Source organism: Bidens hawaiensis, unplaced genomic scaffold (genome assembly GCF_021521415.1).
Source record: "Bidens hawaiensis isolate Kalapana, Puna unplaced genomic scaffold, B.hawaiensis_p1.1 tig00001016_1, whole genome shotgun sequence".
Taxonomy (NCBI): domain Eukaryota; kingdom Viridiplantae; phylum Streptophyta; class Magnoliopsida; order Asterales; family Asteraceae; genus Bidens; species Bidens hawaiensis.
The window spans coordinates 4121552-4135253 of NW_027491059.1; the positions used below are offsets into that span (position 1 = coordinate 4121552).

The following is a 13702-nucleotide window of genomic DNA, read 5'->3' on the forward strand; positions in this document are numbered from 1 at the left end:
ATTTGATTAATGTTGCTGTTCATTAATCACAAAATAATCTTGCTGTTAATGATTTGATTTATATGTTTGTATGTATAGTGATTCTATATACATTCATTTGCTTTTGCATGTATCTATAATTAGAATAAAACTGAAGATAAAATACAATATTTTTAAAAATTCCATAGATTTGTGTCAAAAAAAATCTGCCTGTAAAACTACTTTAATTTCTAATTTTGTAAAAAATCGTGGATAAAAATTACTTTTTTTTTGATTAATTCGTTAAAAAATCGTCGGTTAAATAAATAATTTTCTTTTATGAATCCGTTAGTGATTCCATCATTAAAAAACCGTTCAAAATTAAATTAGTCGGACCAAGTATTAGACGAAACATTACCGTAAGATTCTCGTCGGTAACCCACTGCACTTCATTGAAAATTTCCAACCTTTGACGATACTAAACAACAACAATAAACTATAATTATAAACCAGACAAATTAACCCAAGCCCTAATAAGGTGTATACTTGCAAAACACAAAAAGCACACACCGAGTACAACACAATTCAAGACTTTGTTGGGTGGCAAAGACAGTTGCAATCTGATGTTTTCTTAGAGCGGTTTAAAGGGAGTAGAAATAGATGAGTGCGTGAATCACCGTTAATAGAAAGAGCACAGTACACAGTACATAGTACACTCACTCGGCAGTCCCTTTGGATCTGGGAATCTCTGGAAGCTGATGAAACACACGAGCACAACTATACACAGAGCAAAATGCTTGCACGGTCGTCAAAAACAACAAACACAAAGCAGCCAACAATGTTAAAATCTTCCAAGATGCAAACACATATGTCCTCATGAACTTAGACAGTTTCACCCTCCATGTCTTATTATACCTCTTATTAACATCTTCAATAACTTTATCCATCTTCTCAACTTTTGTCAACTTCACACATTTACTCATCCCATTCCACAAATCCGCAACTTCCTTATCGCTCTTCAAATGGTTCACAACTATCCCTCGTTCGCGTAAATACTTGGCGTCCTATTCCGTGTCGATTATCCCATTCATTAGCTCCGTGTAACGAGCCACCACTAACGGTCCTGCCGCAACACACGCCTCGTATGCTACCAAGTTTCTTAAATAAACCTCGGTGTTCACGTCTAGTTCGACCACTGGGAGGTAAAGTGTACATCTTTCAACATCAAAACTAATGTCGAATATTCCACCATTAACCGGTGAGAAAATAATCCCGGCTTTGGCCAATTCCATAACTGAAGGGATCGTGATTTCTTCGATAGTTGGAGTCTTTGTTTCGCCACTTTCATCCTTCGTTTCCTCCCCTCCTTCGCCACGAAAGTTTTCGAACATGTTTTCGATAGGGTCATTCATGAGCTTGAGTATAGGAAGGCTGGATAATATCTTCCATGGGAGTTTCATCATGACGGTGACCGGCTTTCTGAATATTATTTTCTTGAAGATCCTTACCATACCCGCGTTTGATTTTGAGAGGAGATCCCAGATAATGTTCGAGAATTTTCGAAGATTACTGGGATCCGGTAAGGTCTTTTCTTGATCATCATCACCAGCATCCTCGATACCTGGTAGAGATAATATATTAGTTAGAGTTTACTGTTATATTATTATTATATGTATAAGAAAAATATGATATAATTATGTTCTGTTGTATTTCTATATATTGTTGATTAATAATATATGATACCTTCATGCTCCATATCAATATTCGCGTCATAAATACCGAGTTCTTTGTTGTTTGGAACAGTCATGTGGTAAAGAAAGTCGAGAATATGATCGCAATCTTCGATATCAACATTGGCTAATTCTTGTTCTTGAAACGGAGAAAGCTCGTGGTACAACCCTACCAACATCAACTTCAACGTTTCGCTAGCGGACTTGTTTTGATCATCACGATGCTGATGTTTCAGCATCGTTTTGATTAAAAACAACGGGATCTGATTCTCCACCATCACCATATCGCGAAGAACAGCCATGTGGGATAGTTTCTTCCCCGAAACATCCACTAAATGAGACATCGCGCCGGATGTAACATCTTTCGTTAGTGTTCGGCCTTGTTCTCTCATGGAATACACCACAAGAAACTCGAGTAAAAACACCATGTCAACTGCCATCATCCATATTAGCGCATCACCGGACATGTCAATAAACTTGTGGTAGCAAGCACGAATTCGAGCCTCGTCGTGTTTCTTCATTACCTCAACGATACGATCAAAGCTAATGTTCATATATTTTTGGGTTCGTCTAGCCGCGGCAAGTTTGTACCTTTCTTTCAAAAATACAGACATGTTTTACATCGATACCAGGCACCTTTTAAATAGCAAAACTAAGTCATTTAAAAATTACAGTACCTTTGCATTTCGTATACCTCTGGCCGCCAATGGTGGAACGGACCTAACGCCACTTGTTGCGGGATGTAGGATTCGGGGTTCGTGGCTAGGAGTACGGCAGGGACAGTGAATATAGAAACGGGGATTTTGCTGACTTCTTCATCTTCATGTTCGACGATTGATTTACGCATGCTTTCGACCCATACCTGCTGATTAACGTTTTGCTTGGAGAAAGAGTAAGGATTGGAGATGGTGGATGAGGAGGTATTCATGGTGTTTGATTGTTGAATGTTGAGTATTATTGATAAGAACGGTGTATGCCTATGCCCACATATATACACACTAGCAGACTGGTTGGTGGAATTAAGTGTGTAACACTTTAATTAATACAACGTGATACATGTGTTGAAAATTTGTCGCATGAGTAAATTCCATAAACTACTTTTTATTCAGACATTGGACCAAGCACGAACCGGTTCTTTGAATTTTCAATAAATATATAGTTTTATTTATATATTTAGTTTCTTTGCTAGAACATATGATATACGATATGTTCATAATATATAAGAACTTTTTAAAAAATTATAAATTTGTTCCTCGTTTTCTAGGATTTTACCAAACATCCGCAACACCATTTTGAAAAACAAAAAGACCGTTTTGTTTAGAAGGCGTACGTAGAGAAGATTAGTTCAAACAATACTAATCAAAACTATTCAAAAGATAGAAGATTAGTTGTCACACGAACTACATTTGAACATGATGTAAGAATGAAGGGTATAGACTGGGATAAGCCGCAACGAGAAGGTTTAGGTGGCTTCAATATTGAGAGATTTTGCCTAAGCATGATGCGAACCCGGATTTTGATAAAAATTGGTGAAGAGCGGAAGAGCTCTGGACTCTAGAGAGGGATGCGGGATGGGGTTGTGAGAGAGGCTACGAGAGAGTAAGAGATGTAACATTCAACAATTGTTACTCTATCTAGTTCTATTGTCTTTTAAAATAGAGTAAATTGTCAAAATCATCCCTGAGATTTGGTCACTTTTGCTAAATTCGTCCAAAAAGTTTATTTTTTGCAACTGGACCATTAATGTTTCTCACTTATTGCCTTTAACTCCGTTAGTTTTCTAAGGGGTACAATAGTCTTTTATTATTTTATTCATTTAATCCCTATATCCCAAGTCCCAACCCCTCCACCACCCGTCATCGTTTACAAAAATACCAAACTTCCAATCAAAAAACCATCAATTATAACAAATCCTACCTTGTGCTACAAAAAATTCTTACTATAATTTGGAATTATGTGTGGCAATGGCAAGTTTGATGATTTTTCGTTTTGGGGTTAACAAGGACTGTACTAAAACAGCGCTCAAGATTGCTAACAAGAAGATTGCGTTGGTCAGAATTCAATCTTTATACATTCCAATTATAAATTAAATACACACCGGTGGTGTTAGAGATACAGAGAGTAGATCTGTTTTGGTGGTCAAACCTTTCAGTCAGAGGCGATGATAGTGGATTTAGGCGGCGACGGTGAGGGAGTTTTCAGCTTTTGGAGAGGAGGAAAGAGCGAAGAATAGGGTTAAAAAAACTAACGGAGTAGTGGGTGTGGGTGGTGGTGTCGGAATAGATGGCGGTTGTTCCATGGTGGTGTCTGATCTGGTTAGGGTTGGGTATTATAATGATGTAGTTATTTAATTTTTTTATGATGATGATGATGATTATTATGTAAATAATAAAAGAAAATGGTAAAAAGACAAAGATACCCCTGAGTTAACGTTGGAAGCTAACGGAGTTATTGATTTGGATGTAATCGGAAATAAATGGGAAACGTCAATGGTTCAGTTGTAAAAAATAAACTTTTTTGGACGAATTCGGCAAAAGTGACCAAACTTAGGCACGATTTTGACACTTTACTCTTTAAAATATAAACTAATTTTTATGGTGCATGCGATGCATATACCGTCTGAAGACAGTCGTTTGAGATTGCCCCAAATAGCTGTTATTTTAAATTTAAGTATAGCATTATGTTTTTAATAGTTGTTTTTTTTTTTTTGAAATGGTTGAAGTAGGTGTGTTTAAGAGAGTGCGTTAGCATTTCAGTAAAGGTGGCTCTAGTTGTATAGAATTTAACGGTGTGTGAAGGATACACGGGACCAGCTTTGCAATACCACCAAAAGAGCCATATTCAAGCCTGTTCCCTTCCCTTTTGGAAACATCCTATTGTATGAATCGTAATACATATATCCAGCATGTTTGCATTCTTAAATAACTTATAGTATCATTTATATCTAAGGTGATATAGTATAGTCTTTAATCCGGATGGTTATGTTAAATTCATAAATTGCACATCAGTCTTGAAATATCATTCATTTCTTTTTCGTCTTGAAATTTTCAAGATATGTTCTTAACTTTCCAATCAAACTCATTTTTCTGATATTATTATTATTCCATCATGAACCAACGTAAAATCTCTAGACCCGGGTGATGAAGTAATGGACTTTCTAAGTTCCTATACCAGCAGATGAATGAACGGTATGGTAGAAAGATTTGATAACTTTTTAAGCGAGCTTTCGTAAGAGCAAACTTCATGTTGCAAGGTTTATTCATGCATCATCATCATCATCATTATCGTACTCAGTATATCCCACCAATAGCAAAGCTATGGTAGGGTCTGAGGAGGGTAAGATGTAGACAGCCTTACCTCTACCCCATAAGGATAGAGAGGCTGCTTCTGGTGAGACCCCCGGCTCGATAGTAGTTTTGCATCAAGCCTTGGACATAAGGCACATAGCACTCAATCATCGGGACACCGGCTGATTGGTGCATGTACCGTTGTCTTTCGGCTATCAACGCCACTACATGATGCCTGATTAACCGTCCGTCACTTTTAACGTTATTTTCACGAGATTAGTAAAATAACGTCAAAATTAGTGCAATTTCACTTTTGCCCACCCGAGGGTTCACACATATATACATCATATGTGCGCACCGCAAGCAGGGCTTGTTTATTCGTGCATAAGCCTTTTAATTTTAAGGTTTTTGAAATATTTTCGCTTATCTTCTTTGTTATCTTGTTTCGTCAAGACCCAACCTTTATAAGTCTTGCACCAAAATGTGAAGATGCTAATCTTGATTAGAACTTTAGAAGGATATAATTTTTTTGTTCTTGTTGTATTTAGTTATATTTATTGAGTTAGTATAAGTCTAGATTTATTGTATAAATGTTAGGAGATAATTCTTTTCATTTAATAATTGTTTGAAAATTATTATGAATTACAATTATATATGTGGTAGGAAACAAGTTTTCAGTATAAAAAGATTGATTGTAGGGTATAGTAATTTTTTGGTTCATAGTTTTCATTTGTGTTAGCAATATTAAAAGAGCCATGGAGTACCACAAAATCATTGTGTTTTTTTATCACTTTGATTCAGTTAATTTCAACAAAATGAACTCTATACTCGTTCATTTAATTCACGTTTGGTTTATTTCGAGCCATTACATAATGTTGTTAGTGATTAGATCAATACTTACTTTGGACTAGCCGTATCAAGATGTTAAACATGACTTTGGTTTTTCAAATAATGGTTCATGTCTCGTCATTGAGGATTTGGGGATGTTGATAGAGTGTGAGATCTTATTATCTCATGTTTAAAACTTGACTCAAGAGAGTTTTCCCATAGTGGTAGGTTTCATCATTGATTGTCTTCGCTTGGGAGAGTCAAGCATACAATGCTAAAATCAGCCTGGATGATTAGCATCCTGTCTCAGAAAAATTCACTCAAGTATTGGAAGTAGTTTTAAATGTTAGAAAAATAGTTCAAGTCTTGTGCTTGTCAAAAATATGTAATATAGGAATATAGTGTGTATATATATATATAGGGCCGGCTTAAGGGCGGCGCTGGTTGGACCGTCGGCCGGGACACGTAATTTTTAGGGGCCAAAATTTTTCGTATCTATATTTTTTATATATACAATTAAAAATTTAAAACTTATAGAATATGAATTGTTCTTTATCATCTTATAATTATTGGGCCCGAAATTATTTTTTTTCCATAATCCATTTAATTAAGTTTAAATTATTGGGCCCAAACTAAAACTAAAAACTAAAAAAAAATAAAAAAAAAAAACTCGATACAAAATAAAAGAAATAGCGGTTGATTGAAATATCTCTTTGGGTCTTTCCTTCTTTGCGAATGCTGAACAACGACCAACTCAGCCGATCACCATTGTTGGTTCGTTGTTAACCACCAGGCTCCTCCACGGTTGACCAAGCTAGCCACCAAGGACCAAACTATTTTTTTTTCCCAATGTTAGGACTTCGGAGAGTTTCACGAATCACTGTTTAATCGTTAATTATTACGGTATTTGATTTTAATAATATATTTTTCTATGTTTATTATTATAACATTAAGCCTCGTGTAAAAAATTTGGCTTATATATTTCATTACTCGTTAAGACTATGGGCCTTTTTCTTTTCGGCTCGGCCGAAGTATTTAAATCCTTAAAAACGGCCTATATATATATCTTACGAAAATACGTATATGTAACTCACGAAGTTACATCTACTGATGTACATGTGTGAAGGATATTAAACTAAAACCAATAAAATGTTTAAAAATTCAAAAAAAAATAGTTTTAAAAAATATTTTTTATTATTTTTTATATGTTATTAATCTTTATTAAAACTAAATTAAAAAATATATATGGTTCATCTTAGTTAAGATCTAATTATTATATTCACTGAGTCACTGTGTATCACACTTTCAAGGGACGAGTTTGGTAGCTTAAGTGGATTTCAATTGTGAGAATATTACACCTATATATCAAATAGTCCAAGCCTTTCTTCACATGTTGCACACTTTCATCTTTATATGATTACATCACGTTGCTTACTATTTTCATCAATGTTTTTGAAACTCGAACACAATATGAATTTGGAGGTGAATTCTTTTGGAGTCTTGGAATCAATAAACGAACATACAATTAAAGTAAACTCACATTTTATTATATCAAAGAAAAATAACTCAAAACTTTAATACAATAATAATTAGTAGATTTTGAAAATTCATTACATAGTAAACTCACCAATAAACCAAACCTAGCTATATAGTTCGTTAGTTCAGTTATTTTGAAGAAGTGACTACTAGAACATTATATGAATGAATGAACGAACGACAACAAATAGTTAGGATATGTGAAGTAGGGATGTTCACGAGCCGAGCCGAGCCGAGCCGAGCGAAAGCTTGCTTGTTTACAGCCGAACCGAACCGCTGAAATTCGAACCAAGCAAAAATCGAAACGAGCCAAAACCGAATCTAGCAGTTTTCGATCGAACATCGAGCAGTTTTCAAGCATTATTTATTTTCTTTTCACTTTAAAATTTTCAATAACAAGTTTGAAGGTTGTAAATAATATATTTTATAAATAAATTAGTAGTTTTTAGTCAAACGTGTAATAGATTGTAAATTTTAATTAAAAATAAGTTTGAAGTAAGATATAATGATCATGTAAACAAACTTCTGGTATTCTAAAAACTTGAAGCGAATAAATGAAACTATAAATTGACAGAATAGGAAAATTTTAAAAGGGTTAAAAAAATTGTAAGCTTATATTTATGTGTGTTGTTTATATATTTGTTAACATATAATCATATATAAAATAAATTAAAAATATTCGAGCTGAACCGAACCCAGCAGACCTTTGCTTGTTGCTTGGCTCGTTTACAAACCGAACCAAGCAGAGCGGCTCGTTTACAAACCAGTGAAAAAACGAGCAAGCATTTTCCGAGCGATGGACGAACGAGTTCGAGCGACGAGCTTTTGGACGGCCCTACTGTGAAGTAGGGCTGTTCACGAGCCGAGCCGAACCGAGCGAAGGCTTGCTCGTTGCTTGGCTCGTTTACAAGCGAACCGAACGGCTGAAATTCGAACCGAGTGAAAAGCGAAACGAGCCAAAATCGAACCGAGCATTTTTCGATCGAACATCGGGCGATTTCGAGCATTTTTTATTTCTTTTTCACTTTAATATTTTCAATAAGAAACAAGTTTAAAGGTTGTAAATAATATATTTTGTAAACAAATTAGTAGTTTTTAGTCAAACCTATAATATGTTGTAAATTTTTAAGAGAAACAAGTTTGAAGTGAAATATTAGAAACATGTAAACAAACTTTTTAGTATTCTGAAAACTTGAATTGAACTAATAAAACTATAAAAATGACTGAATTGGAAAATTTTAAAAGGGTTTAAAAAATTGTATACTTATATTTTATGTGTGTTATCTATATATTTATATATTTGTTCATATATAATTATATATAAAATAAATTAAAAATATTCGAGCTGAACCGAACCGAGCAGATCTTTGCTCGTTGTTTGGCTCGTTTACAAACCGAACCGAGCAGAGTGGCTCGTTTACAATCGAGCGAAAAAACGAGCGAGCATTTTTGAGCAATTTCCAAGCGAGCGACGAGCGAGTTCGAGCGTCAAGTGGTTTGTACGGCTCTACTGTGAAGTGTGAAGGCTTTGAGTTTGGTGACAAGAAGAACATGGGTTCGAGCCCATATTTGTTTCTTGATCTTTTAACCATGGTTTTGTCTCTATTTATACCATGTTACATATTTTTATTTTAATATTCGTATTTAATCAATGAAATAACCTAGTTGCAGCCTGGGGATGTAGGCACCCCACTAGGAACGAACCACGCAAAATTCTTGCGTTGTGTTTATCTTTTATATTTTCGCTTCTGCGTGTATAATAGTGTGTGCTTGTTTGTAAGAGTGTTCAAAAGAACCAAAAACCAAACCATATCCGTAACCAAAATAACCAATCCGAATAGCAATTCGGTTTTCGGTTCGGTTAATAACCGAATCTGAATTGGGAATTCAGTTTTCGATCGGATAACAGATATTTAAGTTTTTGAATTCAGTCTGTTCGGATAACCGAATTATCCAAATTTAACCATTGTATATGATAAAATGTGGAGTCAGTATGCAAAGAAGAATGTATTAAGATCTTTTCCACTGCATAAACCTTCTTTAACAAGCATTTGTGATATTGTGATTGCATGTTATGGTATCTTTCCATTTGTATGCAGAGGCTAAAGTCTAGTTCTAAAACTGAGAAGGGATAAATGAATTCGGTGTAATTCGCTTTTAACCGAAACTGAACCGAATTCAATAGACAATTACGAATCCGGATTCGGTTCGGATAACGGATAGGGAAAAAAATTTAAAAATCCGAATAACCAATATCTGAACCAATGAACACCCCTACTCGTTTGTGTGTTTTTTCACTTTGCCGCTTTGTTCCTAACACAAACAACTTTTATTGAACGAGCATACACTAGTATTTACAAACGTATAGACATATGTTTGTGTTAAGTTAAAAAATTTACAAACACTAATAATGTGTTGTGTATTCATTACATAGTTATATATCTGAACTTTTAAGTTGTTTGGGCCTTTGTTGGGTACATGTTTGCTTGTTTTTACACAAACGTAGTAAGATTTATTTTCAGGAAAGAAAATTATCGAAAGGTCATAAATGTTAGAACATAACATTTCACATGGAAAGGTCCATCATTAATCACTATTCACGAGTGGTGGTTTCACATCATGTTCAAAGCCGAGTGTCAAAATTGGAAGAAAAAAAAAACATGTCATAATTTTAGGCATCCGAAATGGTTTTGTTTATAAGTGAAAAATGTATCGAGACGTTATTGTCACATAGGTAATAAGCTTTCATCAATCAAAACTATTAAAGTATATAACTGTTTCACACAAATTTTTTTAAATGGTCCCTAGATTATTTATTTTCTTTTTTGAATGACCAACAAACAGAGAATTGCCTAGGTATTTCGTAATGGGTATCCCAATGGCAAAAGGCCGCCGCCTGCTGGCCCAACTCAGCCTTACGGAGCCCTTATGTATCTCCAAATTATCTTAGTTTCTGAGAAAACTCACCTACCCGAAGACCCAGATTAATAATAGCAGTAAAGTTGTTTAAAGTAAAATATTTTTATCAATCATAACCTGTTTGTTAAAATTAAGCAAATAAGTTTTACGTGTCTTATGAAGTATTAGCAAATAGTGACAAGTATTTTATAACCTATAAAGATTTATCTGGATGTAAAAAACACGAGCATCACATGGTGTTTGGTTACATGTGAAATCAATTAAAGTAATGAATTATTTGGAACAGGGTTCCCTACATGACAAAATTAATTGACTGGCCATAAACTTTAAGTAGAAATAGATGAAAAATAGTCAATTGTGTGGCCACAAAAGCTAAACTAGTTCTCTATGATATAAACATTTCATACATGTTATGATGACTACAAATTTATTTTGTTATTTGGTATTGTTATTACTCACTTGTCTGTGTTTGGCTTATAGTATAGATGTATTTTAAAAAGACTATCAGTTGGTATAGAATTTTATTTTACTTGATTATTTAAAAGAGATCATGAAAATATAACTTCCACTACCCCATTACACATATACATGTATGTATATATGTATATATATTGAAACGCCCAAGGAGCTTTAAACTATAGCGGGCGTTATGAAGAAGGGCTTTGAAGCCCGTTTTCTACGTGACGATGACGTGACACTGTGGAGGGTTTCGATACCTCACACCATATAGAGCAGCTTTATGTTGAACTCTTTATTTATTTTCATCAACTATTATTCATTAAGAAGAAGAAGAATAATGCAGGAAGTTGGATAATATTTATATTTCCAAGCCAGTTTCTTAGCAAATCACATTTTTTTTTTGTTATTACTCACTAGCTTTAAAGCCTTATGATACACGAGAAACTTAATAGAAATACAGTTAAATTATAAATATTAAACTAAATTAAAAAAGCGTATATTTTATCAAGTTAAATAGTTTAATAAGTTTAAATTATATTTTATAATGGAATATTCATACGAATACGTGATGCATACTCACACAATTTTTTCATAGTCACGAAAAAGATACACCTGGTGATTTTATAAGTTATACTTATAATTTTAATAGAATAACGAATTTAATAAAAGATAATAAGATGTTTCATTATAAATAACAAAAGAGAACTTAGCATGACTAAAACACACATTTATATTACAGACTTGAAAGAGATGGATGAGAACTCAATGGATTCATAGAGGTTGAATGAATACATAAGAATAAAATTGTTATTCACTCATAATTTCTTCTTGTTTTTATCTTTTTAAACCTGTAAAAACATTCCAAAAAGTCCTAGAAAAAGGTTACAAGATGTCCTAAATATTATAAAGATTCCTAGAAAAAAAAAGTTACAAGAAGTCCTAGCAAAAAAAAAACAAATAAAATAAAAAACGTTACAAGAATTAGTCCTACTGATCCAAATCAGCGTCATCCAACCCATGTTTCGCCATTATTTTGTCACATACTTTCTTGTGAATTGCTAGTCTCTTCGGGTCCATATGCGAGTGATCCGTAAAAAGTATGTTCATATCTTGATTATATATAAAGTCATCCATATTTTGTTGATGTTTTTTAAATTATCTCTCTTTCATTTTGTCAGAGTAATTGTTATTTTAAGTTATGCATTTTTTTATTTTTGTTTTATATTTTAGTTAATCTATTTTTACTAAATTTTTATTATATTGCTATTTATTTAAATAAAAATTAAATATTTTATAGTATTGTAAAATTCTTATTTAAAATAAATATAAAAGTAAACGATGATATAGAAATATAAAGATGGTTTAAGAAGGTGTATTGTTGGAATAAAAAAAATGGTTTTTAAGAAAGATGATATGACAGTAATGTGACTAGTTTAAACAAAAACTGTTGGAGATGGTATAACCGATGAGCAAAGTCCCCCACAGATAAAATCAACATTATCAAAACAACAGGAAAGGAGGCTGTCATTCCGGTCAATGGGAATGACTTCTAGATTAGTATATTCAAAATGAGATGTGTCCATATCCAAAGTTGAAACTAGAATGACTTGTCTCCTTGAGTCAATACAACCTATTAAAAAGGCAAAATTCCTAAAATAGTCTTTTTTATAGAGAAGATTTTCAAAATAGCTGTTTTTTTCTTAAAATAATTTAAGATTTGGACTGGCAAGAAGTATTGGGAAAAGATAAAAATAATGAAGGAGCAGTCTAAATTTTGAAGGAAAGTAAGGTAGGAGACGGGATTTGGGAAAATAATGAATGTAAAGTCCAAATTATTTTGTAATCTTGGACCAAAAGTCCAAATTTTTTCAAAACTTTTTCTTTCAAAAAACCGTCTTAAGAGACTGTTTTTTTATGTTTCCTACCTTTCCGGTCCATATTTTCAAATTCTTGAAAAAATATATTTTTTACAATTATACCCCTGAACCACCACCACCTTGAACCACCACCATCATCGACGTCGTCGACCCCACGCCATCACCACCACCGTCACTATCACCATTGCCACCTCCACCGTCAATTTCCGTGGCCGGAGAAAACCACCACCACCAGACCCATCACCACCACCGTCAAACCGATCTGCTGCCGTCCCCAGTTTATTTTATATAGGAACTGATCAAAGTAGATAGAGGAGGAGTTTGACCTAGAACAAGACCACATGTAGCACTAGTAGTAGTTTTGAACATAAAGCTTTTGTCATTTACAGAGAGAGAAAGATTCGAAGCTTGAATAATGAAGAGAGAGAGAGAGAGAGAGAGAGAGAGAGAGTGAAGTAACGGTGGTGGTGGTGGTTTTCTCCGGCGACGGAAATTGACGGGTATGGCGGTGGTGGTTTTCTCCGGCGACGGAAAAATTGACGGTGGAGGCAGCTATGGTGATAATGACGGTGGTGGTGATGGGGTGGGGCCGACGGCGTCGGCGGTGGTGGTTCAAGGTGCTGGTGGTTCAGGAGTATAATTGTAAAAAATATAGTTTTCGAAGAATTTGAAAATAGGACAGGAAGGTAGGAAACATAAAAAAACAGTCTCTCAAGACCGTTTTTTGAAAGAAAAAGTTTTGAAAAATTTGGACTTTTGCTCCAAGATTACAAAATAATTTGGACTTTACCTTCATTATTTTCCCAAATCCCATCTCATACCTTACTTTCCTTCAAAATTTGGGCTGCTCCCTCTTTATTTTTATCTTTTTCCAATGCGTCTTGTCGGTCCAAATATTAAATTATTTTGAGGAAAAAAGAGTTATTTGGGGAATCTTCTCACTAAAAGGAACTATTTTAAGAATTTTCCACTTAAAAAGGGTTGTGCAAAGAAACAAAAAAGAGAAGTTATATAGAAAGACATTCACATAATGTAGTCTCACACTCCCAACAAAGTACTAATCATGTTTTATTAGCAACTAATATATAAAATCACCCGTTTTATAGAA

General features: G+C 34.0%; 1 protein-coding gene across 1 annotated transcript; it reads right to left on the reverse strand.

Annotated features, from left to right (window-relative positions):
• Window positions 1-657: 657 nt before the first annotated feature.
• LOC143552307 (putative UPF0481 protein At3g02645) lies at window positions 658-2616 on the reverse strand. The gene is made up of 3 exons (XM_077042565.1): window positions 2366-2616; window positions 1702-2279; window positions 658-1579 (listed from the first exon to the last, which is right to left on the reverse strand). The coding sequence occupies exons 1-3, from the start codon at window positions 2614-2616 to the stop codon at window positions 1023-1025; spliced, it is 1386 nt and encodes a 461-aa protein (XP_076898680.1). The 3' UTR covers window positions 658-1022.
• Window positions 2617-13702: the final 11086 nt, after the last annotated feature.

Coding starts and splice junctions, on each gene's coding strand:
- LOC143552307 (XM_077042565.1), bottom strand. CDS start 2,616: ATGAATACCTCCTCATCCACCATCTCCAATCCTTACTCTTTCTCCAAG. Junction 2,280..2,365: donor GAGGTATACGAAATGCAAAG/GTACTGTAATTT, acceptor TTTGAAAGAAAG/GTACAAACTTGCCGCGGCTA. Junction 1,580..1,701: donor TATTGATATGGAGCATGAAG/GTATCATATATT, acceptor TATCTCTACCAG/GTATCGAGGATGCTGGTGAT.